Genomic DNA, 27072 nt, shown 5'->3' with positions numbered 1-27072 from the left:
TCAAATTGCTGTTTTCTCTATTCCTCTCCTCTTCCTTCCCCCCATATCTCCCCGTCACCCCAACGTCCTCCTCGTTTATCAGTCATTCCTCTCTCCCCACCCTAACCCTATCCATTCACCTCCTCCTCTTCCCTGGTCCAATTATCCTGCCCGTCATCTAGCCCTGCTTGACGGGAGTACTATACTGGTCTAGGTTCTTCCCCATGTGCAATGCCACAGAAGATAGACTAGTACGAATAAATATGAATCAATAAATACAAATAAAGAATAAATAAGTGGTAGCTACTTGGTTGCACATACTCAAGGGGGAAAAACATTATTCCTCCACTACTTGAACTCATGTTTTGTAAAACACTCTGTACCAACTAGATCAAAGACATCACACTTTGACTGAAAGTTTCAAATGCTATTATAATTCAAAGTAGAGCTATTCTTCAAAATACTTGACAATGAATCAGATGAATTTCCTTTACTTAACTGAAATTAAAGGGGAAGGAAATAACACGCTAAGGGGGGGGGGGGGGGGTGAGTGAAAGGGTGATTTAAAAAAAAAATGTTTTTTTGCACTTTGCTGTATTACTCATGAGGAATCAAATCCTTGACAAGCCCCAGGGTAATTCAGCTGGAACAGAAGCAGGTGGTGAGGAATATGCAAGTAATTTTCTTCCCACAAGTTTTTTTGGAGTCTTGAACTGTTACAATTGGTTGGACAGAAGCACAATTGTTGTATTTTCAAGCCACCCACAGAAGAAGTATGCTTCATTTCATGCAGTTCTATATTTGGGATATTTGTAGAGATGTATCAAGCTTTATTTCAGCTCACATTTGCCACTATAAACTGGGTACATTTAGCAAACATCATTTTCACAGAGATGTTCTGTACCACTTCTATTCTTTCTCTGAAACTGCCAGCAATATAATTTAAATACGCAGGAAATTTATTTTATTTTTGAAAATACACTTCAGTAGAAGATTGTTTGAGTGCTGCAGCTTCAAATTACAGTCTGAAAGTTTAATGAAGTGGTTTCTTTTGTGCTTTCATTGCTCATTAATCAGGCACATCCTGTACTGAATAGAAAGTACCTCCTGATAACTGTCTTTAGCTCACATTTCATGTCTTGGCTTGTCATACAAAAGCAAATTAAGACATGTCAGCAAGGTCTATAAATCCTTTCCATCTACGTATGTGTGCCTATCTGTCTGTAACCACAATAGATAACTAATCTAGTAAAAGCCCGAGTGAATTGCCTAGAGGATGACATTTGACAAAACGTTCTAAGATTATCACACTAACCAATTTTCCCAATTGATTTTCAAACAACTACAAAAGTGGAATCATAAACAGGTTGTTTTTAAAAGTATTACATTTCATTAGTCACTAGAATAAGTTTGAGAGATTTCCACAGACTTCATGCATCTGACCAGAGTCATGATCCCAATGATTGTATAAATAGGTAGTACAAGCGAAGTTAGAGTGCAAAATCATTGCCCACACTTATATTATGCATTTCACATCATTTGTTTCTCAAAATGCTGCATACAACAAATTACTTTTTTGAAGTGAGGTAATTCTGGTTATATATTCAGATGCATGAGGTCTCAGAAATCTCAAAACTTTACCGCTATACAGTGCTCCTCACAAGAAAAGATCATAAGGCATTTTACAAGGGGAGAAGTGGGTATTGAGCAAGGAGTGGCGGAAAAATTTAGGGGTGCTGACCGAAGGCAGGGCAAAATAGGTAAATTTTCAGGACAGCTGTGATAAAGTGGTGAGAGTGGGAGCAGAGATACTGCAGTGGGAGAGAGCAGCGGGAGGGACAGCTGGGAGAGAGCAGCGGGAGAGGGCGCGAGGATAAAGAGACAAATGCGGGCGCTGTGCTACAAGCATTTCAAAACCAACAAAAGCAAATTAAGGAATAAAAATAGAAAGTGCTGGAAATACTCAGGAGGTCAGGCAGCATCTGTGGAGAGGGAAGCAGAGTTATCATTTCAGGTCAATGACCTTTTATCAGAACTGGAAAAAAAAAATCAAGGAGTGACATCAAAGATGAACAGGTTGTTCTGTTGCACAAAAGAACAACAACAATTGGTTGATGATTTTTTTTTGCTCTCTAAGCCAGGGAAGTGTGTTAAACTGAGAAACTTAAAATTAGATAAATGAATGAATTAATTAAACTAAAATAATACATTAAATAAATAAATGTTAGATAGATATGACAGGGCAGGCGAGGTGTCATGACTGCATGTGAGAGTTTCTGGAGACCAGCATCCACATCTGCAGTAAGTGTCTGCAATTCGAGGATCTACGGCTCAGAGTTATTGGGCTGGAGTCTGAGCTGCAGAAATGGCAAGGCATCAGGGAAGGGGAGAGCTACTGACCGGTATTTTATGCTCTCCCCTGTGGTGGGTTTGGAGGTGGGGAGGACATTTAATCGGGCAAGATGGTGGCGGGTGAGGACCCCGCCACCTTCCTACCTACACCCTGATGAAGTCCGCGGTGGGAAGGCCCATAGATGCCCTTCCCACCGTCCATTGAGACCTTTAAGGGGAAATTAATGCGAAATGAAGGGCCTCTTCCCACCACATAATAATCCAGGTAGGGTTGCTGGTGTCCACCCAAGGGGGGTGGGGGGGGGGTCCCTCATACAAAAGTACAAAAGGTACTCAGTGCCTGATCGAGGGACTCGACATCGGGAATGGGGGGGGGGCACTGCTGAGAGCCACCTCCCCTGTCCTTGCTGCCAACCCCCCTACAGCCCCCTCCCCCATCCAGAAAAACCCCTTTCACTATCATTCACCTCTGGCCGGTGTAACTCCACAATCCTGGGCCTCCGATGGGGGCCATTCTGGCAGCAGATACTGCCTCCCTGGTGGCGCTGCTGAGAGAAAGAGCTACTGGCCTCTGATTGGCTGGCAGTTCTTGGCCGGGGCAGGGGGGCGCATCCTGTCCCCAGGGTCCTGATCCTGGGAAAGGCCTGCCGGTGGCCTCTCATCTGCCTGAGTGCTTCATAATATGGCGGATATTCCCCAAAGGAGGCAATACAAGACCCCCATCGCTTTCATAAAATTCCACCCGTTATTCCAGGAGACAATCCCTTAGGTTAAGTTGACTTTGAAGTTGGTCAATGGTCAGGGACAGGAGTGTGTGAATGAGAGGCAGGCAGGTATGGGATCCAGGTATAGTAATGGAAGTGCCTCAGTCCTTGACATTATCCAACAGATACAAGGTACTTGCTACGTGTATGGATAAGCACATGGAATGCAGGGTAGATGGTAAAATTGATCCACCAGGGTGCAGGAAGCCATCCAAGTGGGGGGAGAAAACAGGAATGTGGTAGTGATAGTTGACAGTATAGTCAATGGAATAGATACTATTCTCTGCAGCCACGACCGAGAGTTCAGAAGATTGTGTTGCCTGCCCTGGTGCCATGGTCAAGGATATATTATCACTGCTGAAGAACTTGCAGCGGGTTTCATCTAATAGCCATTACAGAGACGTGGTTGCAAGATAACCAAGGTTGGGAACAAAATATTTCAGGGTACTTCACGTTTTTTTAAAGACAGGCAGAATAAAAAAGAGAGGGAATAATCCTGATAATAAACAATGGCATAAGGACGATAGTGAAGATGGATCTTAGCTTGGAAGATGAGGAATTAGAATCAGTACAGGTAGAGGTTAAGAATAACAAGGGGCAGAAAACATCGGTGGGTGTAGCTTATAGGCACCCTAACAGTATTCCATTGGACAAAGTATGAATCAAAAAATTGTAGCAGTTTGTAACAAAGGTCATGCAATAGTGGTGTGGGACTTTAATCTTCATATAGATTGGACAAATCAAATTGGAAAAGGTAGTCTGGAGGATTAGTTGATAGAATGCAGTCAAGACCGTTTCCTAGAACAATACATATGGAACCAACCAGGAATAAGGCTCTTGTACTGTGTAATGAGATAGGGTTAATTAGTAATCTCATTGCAAAGGATCCATTAGAACAGAGTGATTATAATATGATAGAATTTCACATTCAGCTTAAGAATGACATACTTAAATCCAAAACAAAAATTGTAAACTTAAATAAATTAAATTACATTACATAGGCATGGGGCGGAGGTGGGGTGGATGAGTTGGCTAAGGTTGATTGGAAAAATAGATTAAAAGGTATGGACTTAGATAAGCAGTGGCAAATATTTAAAGAAATAATTCAAAGCTCTCAACAAAAGTACATTCCATTGAGAAACAAAAACTCCACGGCAGAAGCGGTCTATCTGTGGCTGACTAAAGAAGACTAAAGACTGAGAACTGTGTAATAGAATTAGATTAAAAGAGATTTATAAATTTGGAAGAATATTAATAAGCTCGAGGGTTGGGAAAGTTTTTGAAACCAGCAAAGGATAACCAAAAAATTGATAAAAAAGGGGAAAAATAGAATATTAGAGCAAACTAGGCATAGACATAAAAAAACAGACTGGAAGAACTTCAACAAGTGTGCAAACAAAAGTGTGTAGCAAAAGTATATGTTGGTTCGTTAAAGGCTGAGACAGAAGAAATTGTGCTGGTGGATAAGGAAAGGACAGAAATGTTAAACAAATATTTTGTATTTATTATCACAGTCGAAGACACAAAAAGCAGACCGAAGATAGTGGGGAACCAAGGGGTTAATGAGAGTGAGGAACTTAAAGTAATTCATATCACTAGAGGAAAAGTACTAGAGAAACTAATGGGACTAAAAGACAACAAATCTCCTGGACCTTGTGGCATACATCCTATGATTCTAAAAGGGATAGCTGCAGAGATAGTCGAGGCATTGGTTGTGATCTTCCAAAATTTCCTAGTTTCTACAACGGTCCCAGGAGATTGGAAGGTGACAAATGTAACACTGCTAAATCCAAGAAAGGAGGGAGAGAGAAAACAGGGAACTACAGGCCATTTAGCCTGGCATCAGTTGTCACGAAAAATGTCAAAATCTATTATTTAGGAGGTGTTAACATGGCACTTAGAAAATCATTATATGATTATACAATTAACATGATTTTATGAAAGGGGAATTGGAAGATTAGAGAATCAGTATGGGTAGAGGTAAAGAATAACAAGGGGCAGGAAACATCGGTGGATGTAGTTTACAGGCACTCTAACAGTATTCTGTTGGACAAAGTATTAATCAAAAAATAGTAGAAGCTTGAAACAAAGGTCATGCAATAGTTTAATTAGAGTTCTTTGAGAATGTAACTAACAGGGTAGATAAAGGGATTGTAGTATATCTGGATTTCCAAAAAGCATTCAATGAGGTGCCGCCTAACACAAGATTTAATTGTGGGTAAAATATTAGCATGGATGGAAGATTAGTTAAAGGACAGAAAACAGAGAGTAGGGTTAACCAGGACATTTTTAAGTTGGCAGGCTGTAACTAATAGGGTGCTGCAAGGATCAGTGCTGGGACATCAGATATTTACAATCTATATTAATTACTTTGATGAAGCTACCAAGTGTAATGTATCCAAGTTTGCTGACGATACAAAGCTAAATGGGATGTAAGCTGTCAGAAGGACACAAAGAGGTTACAGAGGGAGTAGACAGGTTACGTGAGTGGACAGCAAAGTGGTAGCTGGAGTATAAAATGGGGAAATATGAGGTCGTTCATTTTGGTAGAAAGAATATACTTTTTAAATGCTGAGAAACTTTTAAATGCTCTTCAGAGAGACTTAGGTGTTCTTGTACAAGGAACACACAAAGTTAGCATGCAGGTACATCAAGCAATTAGGAAGGCAAATGGCATGTTGGCTTTTATTGCAAGGGGGTTGAAGTACAATCATAGAGTCATAGAATGGTTACAGCAGAAGAGGAGGCCATTTGGCCAGTCGTGTCCTTGCTGGATCTCCACAAGAGCAACTCACCTAGTCCCACTCCCCCGCCTTTTCCCCACAGCCCTGCAAACTTTTTCTCCTCAAATAATTAGCCAATTCTCTTTTGAAGGCCTCAATTGAATCTGTCTACACCACACTTTCAGGCAGTGCACTCCAGATCCTAATCACTCGCTGTGTAAAAAAAAGTGGTTTCACATGTTGCAATTGCTTTCTTTTCCAATCACCTTAAATCAGTGCTCTCCGGTTCTCTATCGTTCTGCCAATGGGAACAGTTTTTCTCTACCTACTCTGTCTAGACCCCTCATGATTTTGAACACCTCTATTAAATCTTCAGAATGATGTACTTGTTAACATCAAAGAAACTGACCCTGAATCTTAGGAAAAGAATGCTGAGGTGCTGCATTTTGTCACCTATGTTATATGCCTCGGAGACATGGACAACAAGTAAAAAGACTATTGATAAACTGAATGCATTCGAGATGTGGACATATCAGAAGATGTTCCACATATCTTACACAGACAGAAAGACTAATGAGGTGGTGCTGGAAATCGCTGGAGAAAGGAGTAAATTAGTGCATAACATCAAAGAGAGAAAGATACAATACTTCCATCATGTCATTAGGGCAGAAGGTAGACAGAGACAATTATGGATGGAAAGATCAATGGAAAACATAGAAGAGGGAAGCTGAGAAGAAAATGGATGATCGATATAATGGACTGGACGCAGTTGACCTATGCAGAATGTGCATGGACAGCATGGGACAGACAGAGGTGGAGATCCATGACAGTCAACCTACAGGGATGATGATGACCCCATGCAGGAACGAACGATTAAATCTCCTCTTAATCTTCTCTACACCAAGGAGAACTGATCCAGCTTCTCAATCTATCTACATAACTGAAATTCCTCATCCCTGGAACTATTCTCGTGAATCTTTTCACATCATTCCTGAAATGTGCTGCCCAGAGTTGGACACAATACTCCAGTTGAGGTCAAAATAGTGTTTTATATAAATTTATCATAATTTCCTTGCTTTTGTACCCTATGTCCTCTATTTATAAAGGCCAGGATCCCGTATGGTTTATCAACCACTTTCTCATCTGCCCTACCACCTACAATGATTTGTGCACATATACCCCCAGTCAAATAAATAACCGTTCACAACTACTCTCTGTTTCCTGTCACTCAGACAATATTGAATCCATGTGGCTATTGTCCCGTTTATTCCATGGGCTCTAACTTTGTTTACAAACCTGTTATGTGGCACTATATCAAATGCCTTTTGGAAATCCATGTACACCATATCAAAAGCATTACCCTCAACAACCCTGTCACCTCATCAAAAAACTCAAGCAAGGTAGTTAAACACAATTTGCCTTCAACAAATCCTTAATTAATCCACACTTGTCCAAGTGACTGTTAATTTTGTCCGGAATTATCATTTTTAAAAGCTTTCCCACCACCGAGGTTAAACTGACTGGCCTGTAGTTGCTGAGCTTATCCTTAAACCCTTTTTTGAACAAGGAACAATTCTCCAGTCCTCTGGCACCACCCCTGTATCTAAGGAGAACTGGAAGATTATGGCCAGTGCCTCCGCAATTTCCACCCTTATTTTCCTTGATATCATTGGATGCATCTTATCCAGTCCTGGTGACTTATCAACTTTAAGTACAGTCAACCTATCTAATATCTCCTCAATCAATTTTTAGCCCATCCAGTGTCTCAACTACTTCCACTTTCACTATGATTTAGGCAGCATCTTCTTCCTTGAAAAGTACTCATTTAGTACCTCAGCCATGCCCCTTGCCTCAGTGTGTAAATTCCCTTTTAAGTCCCGAATTGGCCCCATTCCTCATTTTACCAGCCGTTTACTATATTTATATGCCTATAGAAGAATTTTGGATTCCCTTTTATGTTTGCTGCCAGTCTCTTGTCATATTCTCTCTTTGCTTCCCTTATTTATTTTTTCTTTCCCTTCTATTTTCAGTTGGTTGTCAACTGTATTATCTACCTGACATCTGCCATATGCACCCTTTTTCTGCTTCATCTTACTCTCTATCTCTTTCATCATCCAGGGAGCTCTGAACTTGTTTTCCCTACCTTTCCCCTCATGGGAATGTACGCTGACTGTACACAAACTATCTCATCTTTAAAAGTAGCCCATTGTTCAATTACAGTTTTGCCTGCCAATCTTGGATTCCAATTTACCTGGGCCAGATTCATTTTCACCCCATTGAAGTTGGCCCTGCCTCAATTAATTATTTTTACTCTGGATTGCTCCTTATCCATAACTAACTTAAACCTTATGATACTATGATCACTGTCCCCTACATGTCCCCCTACTGACACTTGATTCACTTGACCCACCTCATTCCCCAGAATCGGATCTAACAATTCCTCCTGTCTTGTTGGACTGGAAACATGCTGATGTCGAAAATTCTCCTGAACACACTTTAGAAACTCCTGCTCTTCTCTGCCCTTATTATTGTCCCAATCTATATTAAAGTCACCCTTATAACTACTCAATAATTCTTGCACCTCTCTGTAATTTCCTTTGTCAATTTGTTCCTCTATATCTTTCTCACTAGGTGGTGGACGATAGAATGCACCCAGCAATGTAACGGTACCTCTATTGTAAGGAAGTTGTGGTACAATTGTGCAGGGCTTTGGTGAGACCATACCTAGAGTACTGTGCACAGTTTTGTTCTCCTTATCTAAGGAAGGATATACTTGCTTTGGAAGCAATGCAGCACAGAGTCACTCGATTGATTCCTAGGATGAGCAGGTTGTCTTATGATGAAAAGTTGAGTAGATTGGAACTATACTCTGTGGAGTTTAAAAGAATTAGAGATGATCTAATTGAAACTCAAAACTCTGAGGGGATTTGACAAGGTAGATGCTGAGAGGTTGTTTCCCCTGGCTGCAGAGTCGAGAACTAGATGGCAAGGTCTCAGTAGAAGGGGTCAATCATTTAAGATTGAGATGAGGAGGATTTTTTTTTCACTCAAAGGATTGTGAATCTTTGGAATTCTCTACCCCAAAGGATTGTGGATGCTTAGCCATTGAGTATATTCAAAGCTGAAGTAGATTGAATTTTGGACTCTAGGGGAATCAAGGGATATTGCTATCAAGCTGGAAAGTGGAGTTGAGATCAAAGATCAGCCATGATCTTATTGAATGGCAGAGCAGGCACAAGGGGCCAAATCGATCATTCTTGCTCCTATTTCTTATGTTCCTTATGATGTCTAGAGCAACAGTGATATTGGATTTTACTTCACTGCATTTCAGAGCATCATAGTTTACCTGGTACAACATTGCAAGGTTTCACACAGCAATATATACAGGCTTTTGCTATTCCCTGTAACAAGTGATGAAATAAAATGCAGTATCACTACTGTTCAAATTATACCAACACAATAACTCACTTCATAGAATTGCAGAGAAAGCACAGCACAGAAACAAGCCACTCAGCCTCATTTAGTCAATGCCGATGCTTATGCTCCACACTAGCCTCCATCCTCCCCTTTTCATCTAACCTTATCAGCATAATCTTCCTACTTCAGTACAACTGACCAGCCCATCCAGTTATCTCTGTTTTTCATTAATGCTCTATGTCATGGATAAAGCTTAATAACCATGATACCACACATTTCGATGCAGAAGCTTGTCCTCTGCCCTTGACACCAGCCCCTGACAAAAAATAAGTTTTCCAAAACCAGAATAAAAAGCTTATGCAAACTTCACCTGTAAATATACAAAATAAAAATAAGCATATTTCATGGAGCTACCATATATGTAACATACCCAGTTTTTGTGGCAGTATCCTACATTTATTACAAAACAGATGCCTGCTATTTTTGTAATATTTATGCCATAAGTATTTAGTGTAACATGCCAGGATGGTCTTCAATGCCCTCCCTGGTGCTAAGCTACTGGAAGTCTGGGTGATAGTCCAGAAGTGGGGTTTGTTTCTTTATCCCACCTCACTCGATGACAAAGTTGTCAGGCTAGGAGGAGGAATTATCATTGCAAAAACAAACATTCCCACTTCCAAAGCCAACTGACACTATGCACCTGCTTACAATATGAAAGATAGGACAACCTGAGCTACACATACTTTTAGAGCCATTGTGAGTTCAAGCTTTCCACACTGTGCTCTATTTCACAGTCCACGTGAATAAGTTAAAATCATGTACTCATAATGCTGAACTATTGAGAAACGTTATCAAGATAAGGTAGATTGGAGAAAGCTAAAATATACAATGCCTGGATTTTTCTGTCAGCAGCAAAGCAACCGTGCTCATCACTGACTTCAAGGAAAGCTATGCACAAAGATCTAATGATTTCTGTGGCAGGTTTTTCACCTTTCCTGACGGCAGTTATAGCTGGGGCCAGTCAAGGGGATCCCTTGGCGTGCAGCAGCAGTGATGTCAGCAAGCAGGTAAGCAGCCAATTACATTTAAGTATTCACATACAGCAAACAAGAAAGTTAAAAGCACTTAGCATTACTTTTAATTTAAATTTCTGATAGCAAAATAAATGATTATGATTGGATTAAGGTGGAGGCTAAAATAAAGATAAACAAACTTAAAAAAAAATTTTAAACTATGGGAATTTTTGGATCATAATAGAGAAATCTGAAATTTCACAAATATAAAATTAGCTTTTCAAGGCCAGCGTTTAGCAGTAATTATGAAGGTAGCATGCCATTAAAAACCCAGTTTACATCTCATTCAACAAGGTTTTCAAGGATTTTTACAGTTGATTTCCCATTGATTGCAGTCAAGGGGGTAAGTCAACAGGTCACCCTCTGGAGAAGCACAAACTTGCTTTCAGCAACTTCTGGATTTCTGTGTTATTCTGTGCATGTGCAGACTCCAGAAGCTGTAGTCAGTTTCACTGGAGTAAAGACAGCAAACGCTGACAATTTCACTGGAATTACCATCTCAAAATCTGGACTTATTGGAAGCTAATAATGAATAAAGTAATTAATCTGAATAACGCAGAATACAACCAAATAGTTGGACTAGTATGTTAAGCAATTAATCTTTTACTTACTTTCTCTTTTCTCCCTCAAATCTATACAGTTGCCTGCGAAGACCTCCATTTCGAAACCCTCGAATGTGCGCTGCAGGAGCTCCAATTGTAACAACATCATAAATGCCATCTAAATGAGGAGTAAATACAACAAATAAAAGTTTAATTTATGACATTTTTCCTTTAAATGCTTTCATTTGCACATTGTTAAACTTCCGGACTGAATGGGGGCACAAGTGGCTTTTGGTGGGAGTGCAGATTAGGTGACAGCAAATCAGCAGCCCGTTTTCTTTTCTCTCAACTATCGCCTATTTTGCACTACTGGTGAAGACCAATTTAAGCCCCAATAGGTCCAGATGACTATGCATTTCAAACTGAAATTCATTCTATTCCTTTCACCTACTGTAATGAATAAAGCTTCAGTCTGCCAATTTACACGTCTAGTGATGCATGCAAATTATTGTATCAAGGTTTTTTTAAAAAAATAAAACGTTTTGCGCTATCAGGTAGATTTGTAGAAATTTTTATTTGTGGCTTGGAGCTTCTAGTGCCAGAAGCACTGAACTGGAATTCAGGTGCTTGATCAGCAAGGCTGCACAGGATTTTCTGAGTTCACTCTATCCAAATCTCCAATATGCGCTCCTGGCATGCAAGGTTCATACCAGGGGAGTGAATTTGTAAAATCTGCCTTTATCGTTACAAAAGATTTAGCTTTTGGATGTTTGGCACATCAAACCAAACACATAGCAATACATCAGCCTTTTGTGCCTGTTCACTCATCCTTAACGTATTGTGAACCAGTTCACTCAGTTAAATGTGAGTAGGTTCAGGCAACAACAGAGATTGACCAAGGGATTTTGATGGTCTGAAAATGAGTTTTGAAGCTAGTTTTCAGCCAATGAATCCCAGTTTTAGCAAGTTACTCATAACTCCAAAATTGGCAGTATGAGGAAAAAAAGAGAACGGGTAACATAATTATTTAAAAAGAAAAATAGTTGAGCGAAATTAGACAAAAAGAGTTAAGTGAATAAAGCTAGCAAAGTGAACGAATAGTAAAGAGTAAATAGTAAAGAGTAAATTTTCCAAACAGCATTATTCCTGCACAAATCATTTTGTTTGCTTTTATGAAGGAATTAACATGCACATTTTAAAAGTGCATTTTACATTTTAAAAGAGGAGATTGCAGGGCCTCTGACACAAATTTTCAAATCCTCTCTGGCCACAGGAGAGGTACCAGAGGATTGGAGGACAGCAAATGTGGTACCATTATTCAAGAAGGGTAGCAGGGATAAACCAGGTAATTACAGGCCGGTGAGTCTAACATCAGTGGTACGGAAAACATTGGAAAAAATTCTGAGGGACAGGATTAATCTCCACTTGGAGTGGCAGGGATTAATCAGGGATAGTCAACATGGCTTTGTTAGGGGGAGATCGTATCTGACTAATTTGATTGAATTTTTTGAGGCGGTGACGAAACGTGTAGATGAGGGTAAAGCAGTTGATGTAGTCTATATGGATTTCAGTAAGGCTTTTGATAAGGTCTCGCATGGGAGATTGGTTAAGAAGATAAGAGCCCATGGGATCCAGGGCAATTTGGCAAACTGGATCCAAAATTGGCTTAGTGGCAGGAGGCAGAGGGTAATGGTCGAGAGTTGTTTTTGCGAGTGGAAGCCTGTGACCAGTGGTGTACTGCAGGGATTGGTGCTGGGACCCTTGCTGTTTGTAGTGTACATTAATGATTTAGATGTGAATACAGGAGGTATGATAAGTTCGCAGATGACACGAAAATTGGTGGTGTCGTAAATAGGAGGAAAGCCTTAGATTCAAGGACGATGTAGATGGGCTGGTAAGATGGGTGGAGCTGTGGCAAATGGAATTTAATCCTGAGAAGTGTGAGCTGATGCATTTTGGGAGGACTAACAAAGCAAGGGAATACACAATGGATGGTAGGACCCTAGGAAGTACAGAGAGTCAGAGGGACCTTGGTGTACTTGTCCATAGATCACTGAAGGCAGCAGCACAGGTAGCTAAGATGGTTAGGAAAGCATGGGATACTTGCCTTTAATTGCCGAAGCATAGAATATAAGAGCAGGGAGGTTATGATGGAGCTGTGTAAAATGCTAGTTAGGCCACAGCTGTAGTACTGTGTACAGTTCTGGGCACACACTATAGGAAGGATGTGATTGCACTGGAGAGGGTGCAGAGGAGATTCACCAGGATGTTGCCTGGGCTGGAGCATTTCAGCTATGAAGAGAGACTGAAAAGGCTGGGGTTGTTTTCCTTAGACAGAGAAGGCCGAAGGGAGATATGATTGAGGTATACAAAATTATGAAGGGCATTTATAGGTTAGATAGGAAGAAACTTTTTCCCTTAGCAGAGGGGTCAATAACCAGGGGGCATAGATTTAAGGTAAGGTGCAGGAGGTTTAGAGGGAATTTGAGAAAAAATGTTTTCACCCAGAGGGTGGCTGGAAGCTGGAATGCACTACCTGAAGAGGCAGTAGAGGCAGAGACCCTCAAAACATTTAAGAAGTATTTAGATGAGCACTTGAAACGCCATAACAAACAAGGCTACGGGCCAAGTGCTGGAAAATGGGATTATAATAGTTAGGTGCTTAAAGGCCGGCACAGTCACAATGGGCCGAAGGGCCTGTTTCTGTGCTGTATAACTCTATGACTCTATGTTAAAGCACAGAGGGATTTAGTACAAGTGCATTAAGTGTTTACACTGGAGTTGCACCAGTAGGAAAATATACCACTTTATATTTAAAACTGTGGTTTATTTTTGTAGTTTAGGGTTATTGTGACAGCAATAAAGTTACTAATGCAATAATAAAGCTACCCTTAGGACCTTAGTAGCTTCAATGCTATAATATTAGCAGTTATTTCAGCACCACAGTGTGTGATTGGAGTAAGTTTAAAAAACATACTTCGCTAGGAAATTGGCAGTCCAAGATATATTAAACAAAAAGCATAACATTTATTTAAAATAGTTAGGTAACGGATTCCTTCATCTAGATGCTCTCCCACCATTCTGACTCTGGTTTGTGGAAGTTGCTGTTGCATGGGAAGCAATGTCAGGCTACATGAACACACAGCTGTGGTTATCAGTTCCTCCATTTGGAAAGAGGCTGCTCTGATCGGATCAGAGGAATACAATTACATCAGCAGGTTCACTTTAAAAATAATACGGGTCTGTAAATACAAATGGCAAGACTTCTCCAAAAGTTTAGTTGGCTAGTTTACTGCCTAATGTGGAACAAAGCCCTATAGACTAGTAAGGTTCAAATTCAAGCTACAATCCTTGCTGAACTAGCTCTTCTCCACTGCAAGATAATAGGGGAGCTACAACTGGCCTCACTGCACCCGAGCTAGAGTAGTGCAGGAAAGCTGCGGAATCAGCCAGGATTCTTGCTCCTGACCACTATCCAGTAACCCTCTTGGAATTGTGCATGCATGGATGCTAAGTAAGGACTGAACCAAGGCTTGCCTCTGATATCTCTCAAATAATCTACCAGCAATCACGTTCCAGGCTCCCACATTAAAAAATAGTTATGTGGGTGAAACACCAGAGAACAAACGGTTTCCATAAACAAGCAAAGACCAATAAGCTCCAGAAAAGGAAGGACAGTTGGAGGGGAAAATAATCATGATTTATCATATTCCTTGTAGTAGAATTGCAATATATCAATTTTGATAAACTTAATGTTTGAATTACATCTACTTTCCCAGTACTATTCAGTATCTTTTTCAAATATTAATTCTTCAATACTGTGATTGATTTGGCTTCAATAGCTCCTACTTTTCATTTTTGAAAATAATTCTTCTAACCTTCCCTTTTATCTCTGATTCTCAATTTACAGGTCAGTGGAGATCTTCCACTATTTCTGTCCATCTTACAACAGAATTTTGAGCACTTCTATTAGAATTCCCTTAACTTTCTCTGCTCTAGTAGATACAATCCTATTTTTTCATGCCTTTCATCAGATCCATGATATTGTATCATCCTTACAAAACTACATTGCAGTTTTTCTGTGGGTCCAACATCCTTTCCATATTAGAGTGCCCAAAACTGCGCACAAGATGGCTTCACCAATGTCGTGTACAGAATCACATCACCTCCTTACTTTTGCTTCCTGTGCCCCCGTATATAAAATACAAACATTCATTTTCCCTTTTTATGTTTTTTTTCAACCTCAATCATGCTTTTAAAGATCTGTTATATCACTTTTAGATCTCTATTTATTTGCTCCATGGTGGTACCATCTAGAATAGATTTTAGTTCTCTACTTCTTTTCCCAAAATGTATCATTTAACATTTACATACTTTGAACTGCATTTGTCACATACCTGCCCTGCCCCATAACCTGTCTATGTCCTCCTGCATCTCTTTCATTCTTACTCATATTAATCACTGATTATTAATAGACTGCACAGTATTCTGGTGCTTGAGGTTTCTCATAAGAGTTTGAAAGAATAAAGCAGACAGCGTTACTGTCCAATGATTTAGTGCAACATAATTTTCACCAGAATTATGATTTGGATCAACAACCCAATTATTTTTAAGCTTGGCTGTATGAGTGACCTTTAGTTGTCCTGTACAGTAACCACTTTATCAAGGACCGTGATTAGGCTGTTTGCAACAGATTATTCACTGCCAGAATGGCGACAGCAGGAGCATGAGGTGCAAGAAATACAGCAAATAAAGAAGCCTGAACTTTTCTACTGCCCCTGGCTGTGTTTCGTCCTCCCCCAACGCAGGCGTTTTGAGCTAGAAAGCCAACAATGTTAAGGAACCACCACATAGTTTATAAACAACTAACTATAATTTTCGAGAGAAATTAACTCGGTAGCAATGGATTCATAAGGACAAATCACCTATAGAAGACAGAATGTGTAGATGACAATTAATTAGTGCAACAAGACAAGTGCACAGCATGATGACTTTGAAATTTTGAATGAGCTCTGGCAGATTTTTGGTAATGATATCCTTTGCAAATATGCCAATGCCAAATGTGCTATTAGTTATCAGCTCTACCTGAGGCATGCAGCACTCTACATGCTTCAGGCAAACTGGATGTAAATTGGGGTCAGGATGTCTGAACCAACAAACTAGACATACAAGAAAAAAGAAACAGAAAATTGGTGACATTCCAGTGAAGCACGCAGCTTGCTTATTTCCTTCCCAACTCCACTGCAGTATTTAATCAAATCTTAGTCAAAAATATAATTTGCAGTAATCTTCTAAGCAGGAATACAAACGTGACTGATCATTATACATTCGTGAATTCAGTAAAACAGAGGTGTTTCTGGTACGATTACATGGTGAAATCATAGGCAAAGTAGCATTTTAACTTGAAAATGTAATACACCGCAAGGCCTGCACTTCCACAAATACATTCCCCCATCTGATAAAGGTAGAAGTAAAAAGCAATATGTACATCACCCTATTCTGACAGCAACAATGCTACCTAATTTAAATGCCAAACCTGTCTATAGTCAAAAATATATTTTACTTCCCTCCATGTATTTCCTTGAGCCACTCAACAGGAAGGTTACATCTTAAAAATAAAATTTGCATTCACACACCTACTAGTTGCCTACTGTATGGAAAGTGGGAAACTACAGTGCCTCTAATGCCTGGCAGAATAATCTGGTTTTCTTGAATGACCAACCATCGTTACTCATCGCACTGCAAAATTCCGAGCTGTCAAGTGTCAATTATTGGGAGTGGCCTTCAAGTATATCGAGCACATAGTCGAGGGTGACTCTTCAGTGACTGAAGCATGATTGAAAGAACCTCTGTTGTTTGATAAAATCTTAAACTGAAAACCTCTCTGCTCTCCCCGGCGGTGCTGTGACACTATTTGAAGAGGAGCAGGAAAGTTTTCCCAGTGTCCTGACCAACATTTCTCGCTTAACAAAAAAAGAGATTATCTGTTCATTCATCTCATTACTGTTTGTGGGACCTTGCTGTGTACAATTTGGCTGCCACATTTTCCTAAAACAGTTCAAAAAGTATTTCATTTTTTGTGAAGCACTTTAGAATGCCCGGAGATCAATGCAAATAGTGTATTTGTTCTTTCAAGTGATCTATTTATATATATTATATATATAATCACTTGAAAATAAACACTGTTGCATTTGCAACCATAGTCACTCCTATACTCAGAAATGTATGTTGATAACCCCAGAAATATTGTAAATTTCAGGCTGAATCCTTTAAAATCAATCTGCTCTATACCTGATTTCTTAATATGTACATCCGAGCATGAAGCTCTATGCTATGAACACTAAAAATTAAAGGAAGATAAACATAGATACAATAATTAAACTTTAAAAAGAGCAAGGAAGCAGAGAGACTTAGGGATTCATCTGCACAAAACTTTATAAGCTAAAGGGTAAGTTTACAATGTGATAAAATAAATATATGGTGTTTTGAATTTCTGTGTTCCATAGCAGCTCCTCCAGTTCAATGGAAACAGTTTCTCCCTAAAGTGGTCTGGTTCCCTATTATTTTACGAAAGTTACCTCCCACTGTCCTGTATCTGCTAGCACAGTGGCTGGGCCTGAGAACGTAACAATGAAACTCCCGTGTGATCTGGACCAAATGTCTATGTCTCAAGCGCATATACTTGTTTAATCTCTCTGAAGACGGGCCGAGATAACACCCGGTGGGACATCAGTTGACTCATTCATAAACTGCTGAATTCCATGGAAGACAAAGAGAACACAAAGGGGATGATTTTTGTAGTATAAATGTACTTAAGCTGTTGCTGGGTAGTTTACGTATATAGACCTTAAGCATCATCACAGGATGTGATGTCACCAGTCTGTTCCTCATGCTGCTCAGTGTTCATGTCGATACCGTAATGAGAAGGCCCCTGTAAATAAACTCCTGTTGCTTTGACCCAAAGTCTACTATCCTAATTCTATACTATACACTGACATGATAGTACAATTTTCATTTCCCTTTCATTTATCAGTGTGAATGGGGCAGTAGCAAGAAGGAAGTCTGGAAGACTTCTGCTTAGTTGTTGCCCGAGATACGTCCAATTATAGTTTTGAGAGTGGTCCTCAATTCAGCCAACCAGTTCTTCTACATAGCCTCAAATGGAAACATCTTAATTTTGTCATATGGAACAGTATTTGAACTGATACTGAACCATGAACAAACTTGTTAAAAAGACCACAAGACTGAGTGGCTGAAAACATGGCTGCACATTTGCATTCTGAAAGGCAGTTGCCCAGAGAGACAATGGAAGTACTCCCTGATTCAATTATCCAGATGGGTTGTGTCAATAGTGATGGTAAAGAGACATGGAGAGTCACTGAATGTGTAAGAGCCACCCACCCTCCCTCCCCCCACCGAGTGTGTTTGGTTAGCTTGGAAGAGTCAACAAACCTCACAGGCGAGGCTGTTTCAAACAAAGAGATGGTCACATAAGTGACCTGCTGATAAGATTGGGGTTTTTTGAATTGTGCCTAACACAGAAAGACAGACTATTTTTGGAAGACAGAAAGCAAAGCAAGGTCTCACTCTCCAGCAAACTTCCAGGGACCCACGGAAGTAACTTAATCTTCAAGACAGAAGGCCCTGCAGCCTTCAGGTACTGGTAAAACATGTTTGAAAGTGTGCACTGGGTCCCAACGAGAACTGCAAGACTTAACTTCAATCAAAGACTTCACATCCAACCGAAAAACAGTAACTGGATTCAATCTACTACTAAAAACCTTTCCCCTTTAATTCTTTCTCCTCCTCTGTCTCTATTTGCATGTGTGTTTATCGCGTATGCATGCTAGCGTGGTTGCGTTGCGTATTCTTAGTAGTTTTACCTGAGTTATAGTTTTAAGGTTAATAAACTTACACCTTTCTTGCGTAATCTGAGAAAACCTGTCGGGTTGGTTTCTTTACAATTACTACTAGAGAGCAGTGAGCAGGACTCACTGAGGGGAGGCTAAAAACACTGTTTTAAAAGTTAAACACTGTTACGGCAAAACCAGGAAAAGGCCGAGAGGGGAGCCCTAGACCCCTTCCTCACCTGGTCATAACAATATTTATATCAGGATCCTAAGACATGTTTAGGACCCTGAAGCAATTTTGGGTCTTCCACTGAGCATAAATTCAAGAACACCATAAGGAATAAGAAGGGAAACTTCAGTAGAATTTTATTTTCTCAAGGGTTGTTGAGACATGGAATGTTCAACCAGAACAGAATCCATTATTTCTCTTTAAAGGGAAGTAAATAAATATTTCACCAAGTAGTTTTTCTGCAATGTTCCCTGAGTAGTGCTCTCCTTACTGTGCAATGCTATGATTCTGACTGACTTGCTAGCCCAGTTCCAACTTGGCTGGCCTAGGTCAAAAGGCCAACAGAAATCGAGCCAGGGGTACATTATGATTAGCATGTCTGGAAATTTGAATAATGTTAGTTTTTGTTTTATATACTAATTAATATCCCATGGCATTGTACATGTGGGGCTGAATTTAGTGAGCCCGTTTGGACAGGAGAGAGGTGTGGGGGGAGGGGTGCGGAGAATAGTGTTGGATGAGTCCACCCTGATGTCGGTTCTGGATTTAGTCAGCGGCGGGAAAACACTTCTGGGCGTTGCAATTTAAATTGTAAAACAGTTAAAAACATTAGCATGTAATTGATTGTAATTCAAGCAGGCGCTTGGAATTAAGTGAACGAATAGCAGCCCTCACATGCCTTTGCATCTCCGGTCATTGCAAGTTGGTTGCACCAAGATAAGGCCTCAGTGCCGTGACAGGTAGGCAGCCATGATCTGTATTACATAGGGCAAGAAGGCAGAGTGAAGGCCATTGTTGGCCTACAGTGCTATGTGCTCTACATGGGTGGGCTTGGTCTCGGGTGACAGTACCGGCTGGGCTTGGACTCACGTAGTCTCCAAGGTGGGGGGCGGATGGGGGATGTGGGGTGAGGGGATTTGTCTCGTTAGGCAGTACTGAATGGGCTTGGGTGGTCTGCAAAGGGGTGGCTTGATCCTGGGTGGCAGTACTGGGTGCTCATACTGCTAGGTGGGAGGGTTGGGTACCCTTACTGCTGGATGAAAGGGCTGGCTATCAGCAAGGCTGTTGAGAGATGCAGCAAAGGGAAAGCTGCCAAGGCAGGTTTGTCTCTGCAAGGACAGAGCTCTGGAGGCCTACAGATCACCTGGCATGGGTCTCATACACCCTGTCTTTTTGGATCCCCGTGGCGTGATGCCACTTCTCTGATGGAGGGAGGGCCAGGAGGCAGCTGTGCCTACCCGTGAAACTCTACGATGAAAGCGACAGCAGCCAGTCATGCCAAGAAGGGCTCACCTGCACCAGAGTGTGTACTGCACTTGACTCAGCTACCTTCAAATGTCCGTGCGGCATTGTCAGCAAAGACTACCAATCCTGCGTGACAATTGCTATCCTGATCAGATCATTTCTTGCTGTGTATCGCGCAAACTTATGAACAGGCCTAAGGCTGTCATTGTCGGCCCTGAAAAGTGCCCAGTCTACCTCAGATTACCCCAGAAGGGTAATGGATCCCAAACATCTGAGCAACAGGTGAACCTAGCTGTTTCATGCTGCTACTATGCAGTAGCAACACGTGAGGTGTTCGTCACTAACAGGATGCTGCCGTCAAGCCAAAAAAACGTTCTGCCTATCACACAATTGAGTAATGTATGAATTTCAATGCCAGTGTGATGCTAGGTATATAGACCTTATGTCCCAAAAACTGGCAGATCGTATCAAGCAACATGTCCCTTCTGCTGTTTGCAATGGTCAAGGTACAGACCGTATCCAGCCCATGCTTGCAAAACTCAAAACACAGTGTCCAACATTAGATGTGATTCCGCGATTGGACAACATTTGCTAAATAAGCCTCAGTGTGCTAAGAATTACACTGAGAACCAATTTCCAATTGTCAGTAGGGCTTGCAGTATGGCACATTTGCACGTACTGGAAGATACATAAATTAATACACAGGGCCCTATTCTTGGGAGACAGAAAAAAAATGTACACACATTGTACCTGTTTCAGTTAAACAAAGTAAGTGAGAGCCATTCACTGGTTCATTCCTCAGGGCAATGCCTTGACCAGAGTCAAGCTGCCTGATTTAAATTTCAAACAAAGCTTGGCAGTTAACTGTCAGTCACCATAAACTGGTGCATTCTCCATGGCAACGCCTCCATCAATCAGTCCACTTGCAAACCAATCAGCACTCTTGTCTCATACATATAAATTTGTTGCTTCACTTACACTGGTATTCTTGCGAATTGTCCTGATGAGTGCAAGCTGAAAAACTTCAACAAAATGTCTCTATTTTATACATCTGGATAATTCCAAGAATCTGATGGGGACATGTGTGACAGCTTCCACCACTGCATCAAGGCGGTGACCAATGCCCTGTTCAAGAGGACCAGCGACTATGTGCACTACTGGACTGACCCAAAAAGTCAGGCTGAGGAGGTTATCAGATTCGGGGCCAGGGCTAGATTCTCCCAGGTGCAAGGTGTGATAGATTGCATGCCTGTGGCCATCATGGCTCCAATGGAACAGCCAGTCACCTTCATCAACAGAAAGGGTTTCCATTCCATCAACATCTGCGACCACTGAAGGTGTTTCCTACAGGTGTGTGACTGCTTCCTGGGAAGCAGCCACGACACCTACATACTTCGACAGTCCCAAGTGCCACACTCTCCCTGTTCGCCTTTAGGGATAGATTCTCAAGGACAAGGGCTACCCATTAAAGACATGGCTATTCCCACCTGTGAGGAACCCTCACACTGTAGTAGTGCCGTAATTGCCAAAGCTCCACGCGAACGAGCACTGAACAGGTCATTGGGCTGCTGAAGATGAGATTCTGCTGCCTGGATCAATCCAGGAGAGCTGTACAATATGCCCCAGTGAAGGTCTCATGTATTGTTGTGGTCTGCTGTGCTCGGCACAACCTAGCATTGCAGAGGGGGGAGGCCATGCATGATGAGGACATGATTGAATTTCACTCCTCAATGTGGAAGAGGGTGATGAGCAGACAGCACTGGATGTTGAACCTTTTGCACCAGAGGCGAGGCACATTGAGCAACGAGCCATGCAGGCAAGAGACAGTCGCATACTTACCTGCTTCCAGCAATCAATAAATCAATAAAGACTCATCTCAATCCATTGCATCACAAAACTGTATTTATTTTCTCCTTGGGTTAAAACAATGTGCCTTTAAGACTCGGTTTAAAAACATTGTGCCTCTAAAAACTAAGAGGCACAGTGTGCCAGCTGCATTGGTTACCGAGGCAACAGGAGAGCAAGGATGTCACATGCTATAATGTTTCAATTTGACTGTGTAAAAACCAGCTAAAACCAGTTTTGAGACACATCAGTGAAACGTGCTTACTGAAGGAAAGAGCTGTCTATTTCTTGCAGCAGAAATTCTACAATGAAGCTACAGGCCATGTTAATTGCCTAAAGAGGAAAAAACTCTTTGAAGAGACCATTTGTTTGATGGAGGTAGCAAAATTCCTTTTCTTTACTTCCAATCTAAGGAGTCTTTATTTCAAGATTGAATCTGTCTTGATGGATTTTGTTTTATGGAATTCGCAGTAAAGTTTCGACTGAGAGACTGTCGTTTTAAAATCCGAGTGGACCCTTGCTATACTCCTTGTTTAAAGAACTGTTTGACGCCTGCTGCAGCCGAAGTGCTTTGAATGTCTATCTACTGAAGAACTGTTTCACCAAATCTGTGTGGAGACTTCAAGTGGCATTTGATTATTTTTACACTAGGATACCCCACAAGGAATGTAACCCACAAAGACGAACAACCAAGTTATTTATTTATTCTTAAGAAACAGCTAATTTTAAAAAACTTCATTCTTTTTTTAAAAACCGGTTAACCACTGATTCTCGAGTGTGTGTGAATAAGGGAGTTAGGTTAAAAATAAGAAATTATAAGGTCTTTAGACATAGATTTGTCTTAATAGTGTTTAAGATTTAGTTTTAATAAATAGTTAATTTATTGTTGTCTAAAGATACCTAGTTTGGTCTGTTTTATTCTGGGGGTTACTAGAGTGTAATTTGGCTGTTTCATAGTTGGGTAAGAAAACTTTAAATAATATGCTGTAACCTGTGGAGTGATGGGACTGTATTGACAGTGCATTGCTCCCCACTTGGTCGTATCAATTCTCTGTCACCTCACTTTCTACTTGTCTTCTGTGCAGAGTGCCCAGCTTAACCACATGCTGTGACCCATGGGAGATGTTAATCAAATAAGGGTTGTGCTTACATTGGCCACTAAGAGTGAAGTCAAAAGTTCACAATTAATGCAAAATAGAATAATCATTTTCCACAATGAAATTTAAGTTCAAAAACAAAAACAAATGGCAAATTTCAAACAGCTGTGAAACCCCAGTGTGTCCAGGTGTTTTTCTTCATATGTTTACAAGTGCTTCTATGAGGTGCGAACCCAACATAAGCAGCTGGGCTGGAGGCAGGCTGCTGATCATACTGCCCTTTGACCTGTGATGACTTCCATGGCCGTCCTCTGGCTACCTGAGACCTGGAGGGCCCCGGCTGCCTTAAGGTTTCCTGCACAGGTGCAGGACTCTCCTCAGGCGTCGTGGTTACTGGGGCTGGGCTCACTGACGGAGGGGCTGAGGAGCTGCTGTCCCCACACAGAGTGACCTGAGGAGTGCTCCCAGCTGTGGAGGGCAGTCTCTCCTCCTCCTTTTCAAGGCTCACTTGAACCTCCCTGCTCGCCAAAGAAAGACGAGGAGCTGGAGAGGACTCCAGGTGCCTTGTCCTTCTCCCGCTTTGCCACTGCTGCATTGAGCTCATGACCAAGGTGATGGTGTGCAGGTCTGTACGCATCTGTGGGATCTGGCTCTCCAAGAGGTTCGCCAACTTCTTGATGAAGGAATCCATACGCTCACTTGCCTGAGACACAGCAACACTCATGCCATGGATGGACTGCTCCACTGTCCGCTCACAGATGCACAGTGTCTCTAGCATCGCCGCCAATCTCTCTGCAACTCCACCATGCCCTGTGCTGTTGACACAAGCCTGGGACTCAGCATGGGCCTGGCCACCCACAGTTCTCCAACCGTCAGAGACCTCAGCTGTCTCAGCATCTGCCAGTTGCTCGGGTGAGTGTGCAATGCTCTCACCTGCTTGTGACCCTGATTCTGCAGCCAAATGGAAACCCACTGATGAAAGGATCTGCACTGGTGGAAGGTGCAGGAGAGTCGTGTGACGGTGCATCCTCTAACTGCTCCTCCTCAGAGGTTGAATTATTTCCCCCTTCTACTGGAGTCTCCCGCACACAGCGAATTACATGCGAGAACACATGCATGTCGTAGGCTGTGCTGATCTCATCATGCCAATCATGTGAGATGTGAGTCTGCAGAAGTAAATTGTATGTTAATGGAAGACAATCCTCACTCTCTTGTGCGGAGACTCCATCTCACCATCCGCTATTGAGTGACCGCCCAGGGTCCCTGCTAATTCAAGTGCCTCCTCCTTAGCCTTCAAGAAGGGCCAAATGTATGGGATGCCTCCGCCAGTTCACGATGTCTTCCTGCTGTTATGGACCCCTCTTGTCCCGCAAGTGGAAAGAGGGAGATAGTCGTACTTTACAGAGAGATCAACATGACAGTTCTGCTAATGACAAACCCTCATCCCCTACTGGGGCTTCCATATAGCTGATCCTCCCATCAGCTCTCAGGGGAGTTAATGGAGTGGGGTAAGTATGAAAGAATGTGGCCTGTGGCCAAGGTGCAGCCATGCATCTGTCAGAATGTGGTGATGTTTAACCCCCTTTGCCAGCACTTTTGTGGTGCTTCCCTCCCCACGTCCTGCTTCCTCCTACATAGCCACATGAAATCCTTCAGATGGAGAGAGGTATGGAGCATTCACCTTGGCAGAATGAAGGAGGTCATTGACCTTCTTGTAGCACTGCACCCATGTTCGGGGTGGAGGAAGGGGGCTGTGGGTGGTGGTCCAGAAGTCACTATAAGCAACGGCTTCACTAGAGAGCATAGCAAATGAGTCTAATGCAAGCAGGGCTTTAAATATGGTGTCAGTACCTGACTCTGTATTCAGCCCCTCCAATCCTACCCATTGTGTGATTGGCCAGGCCCCATACCGCCATTGTTATAATTAGCCACCTGCTGCGATTGCAGTGGGCCGGCAGCATGTATGTCGAGCAGGTACCCTGCCCACTTCTGGGTCCGTTGCCTGAACCCGGGACGGGCTCATTAAATTCAGCCCATGGAGTGACCTACGTTGGCTCCCGGTTAAGCAACACCTCAATTTTAATATTCTCATCCTTATTTTCGAATCCCTCTTAAGCCTTGCCCATCCCTATCTCTGTAATCTCCTCCAGCCCCATAACCCTCCGAGATATTTGTGCTCCTTTAATTCCAGCCTACAAAACAGCCCCAATTTTAATTGGTCAACTATTGGTGCTGTGACCTTCAGCTGCCGAATTCCATTCCTGTACCTCTCCGTCTCTTTACTTGTCTTTTTGCCTTTATGGTGCTCGTTCAAACCGATCTCTTTGACCAAGGTTTTGGACATCTGCCCAAATATTTCTTTATGTAGCCTGGGTCAACTTTTGTTCTATAATGATCCTGTGATGCACCTTGGGACATTTCATTACATTAAAGGCAATATATAAATACAAGTTATCATTGTTGTAAAGACCAAGAGTATTGGTCCTCCCAGCCTGAGGTTTTTGTTCAACTCCTTCCTTGCTGCATCATTTGCATTCTCGATCACACCTCAGGAGTAAGTTTGAGAGGATGAATCGCTTGTGATGAAGCTTTGTATAATTCAGTCCTCATTTTAAAATCATATGTTCTGTCCTTATTTTTATGTAATACATTGATTTTATATCACTTACAAGTAAATACAAAAACTTAGATGAATTTAGAAAGCAGAGAAGATTAGTTGGTGGGAAAATAGGAGATTTTCTGGTTTTCACAGGCTGAGAAACTGGCAAGAGGTAATTACAGTGGGACAAGTTATATAGGCAGCTTTTATTATAAATGAGAACATGGGAATTTAGATTGGAAGTGCGCACAGTCCTAACATTTTTAATATAACACACACACACCCCACACACACACAGACTGAGGAGCAATCGAGAATGAAAACATTGAGGCAGGGAAGTCATCCAAAAAAAAAAGCTCAGAAGGAGCAGAAAGGTCCAGTCTCAAGTCATACATGCACAAAGCATTAGTGTTGGGTTCAAAGCTCTGTACATGCTGGTAGGCTAGGAAATACTAACATTGAAGACTCTTGTTTGTTGGAGTAGAACAGATGCGAAGATCCATGCCCCAAGCAGAGGGCGCTAGGAGCTCTCATACACAATCAGCATGTATATGGATAATTTTGTAGTCACTAAGAATTATGAAGTTATAAATTATGCTTTTGTTTGCATTTTAATTGTTAGGGGTAGAACATGCAGTGGGTCAAATACAACAGACCACCAAAGCAACCTCTAAAGAATGATTTAAACACTTTGTTTTGTGATAGTTGCTGGTTTCATTAATCTTCTTTAAATAAAAACTAACAATTTGATTAGTTGAGTTTGTGTGGATTGTTGATTCCTGACTGTTACTGATTATTTTCTCAAATATACAAGTAACCATTATGGTTAACGGATCTTCTTTTGGGCCTCCTTATCTCGAGAGACAATGGATACGCGCCTGGAGGTGGTCAGTGGTTTGTGAAGCAGCGCCTGGAGTGGCTATAAAGGCCAATTTTGGAGTGACAGGCTCTTCCACAGGTGCTGCAGAGAAATTTGTTTGTCGGGGCTGTTGCACAGTTGGCTCTCCCCTTGCGCCTCTGTCTTTTTTCCTGCCAACTACTAAGTCTCTTCGACTCGCCACAATTTAGCCCTGTCTTTATGGCTGCCCGCCAGCTCTGGCGAATGCTGGCAACTGACTCCCACGACTTGTGATCAATGTCACACGATTTCATGTCGCGTTTGCAGACGGATCAGATAGTTGCTATTAAAGCCAATTAGGAAAATGCGATGAATTATTTTTAATGCTACTTATATATGACAATTTGAATGTGTATACATTCGGTTTGACACGGGCTATACACTCGACTTTAAAATTATATATGTGTTATAAAGAGAGATATAAAAGAGATCTTGAAGATTTTCAGGAACCATTATATT

The 27072-nt window shown here is 41.6% G+C and overlaps 1 protein-coding gene across 19 annotated transcripts in view; it reads right to left on the bottom strand.

Moving 5' to 3' along the window:
* Nucleotides 1-27072, bottom strand: part of inpp4b (inositol polyphosphate-4-phosphatase type II B) — a 996728-nt gene that overhangs the window by 215488 nt on the left and 754168 nt on the right. For all 19 annotated transcript variants that reach the window (XM_068043111.1, XM_068043134.1, XM_068043119.1 and 16 more), the window contains one exon: nucleotides 10920-11028. In XM_068043111.1, coding sequence (XP_067899212.1) covers nucleotides 10920-11028 — 109 coding nt within the window. The remainder of the gene's footprint in view (nucleotides 1-10919; nucleotides 11029-27072) is intronic.

This window comes from Heterodontus francisci, chromosome 1 (assembly GCF_036365525.1).
Source record: "Heterodontus francisci isolate sHetFra1 chromosome 1, sHetFra1.hap1, whole genome shotgun sequence".
Classification (NCBI taxonomy): Eukaryota; Metazoa; Chordata; class Chondrichthyes; order Heterodontiformes; family Heterodontidae; genus Heterodontus; species Heterodontus francisci.
The sequence above is the reverse complement of the archived record's forward strand: the minus strand, read 5'-3'. Positions and strand labels throughout refer to the sequence as shown.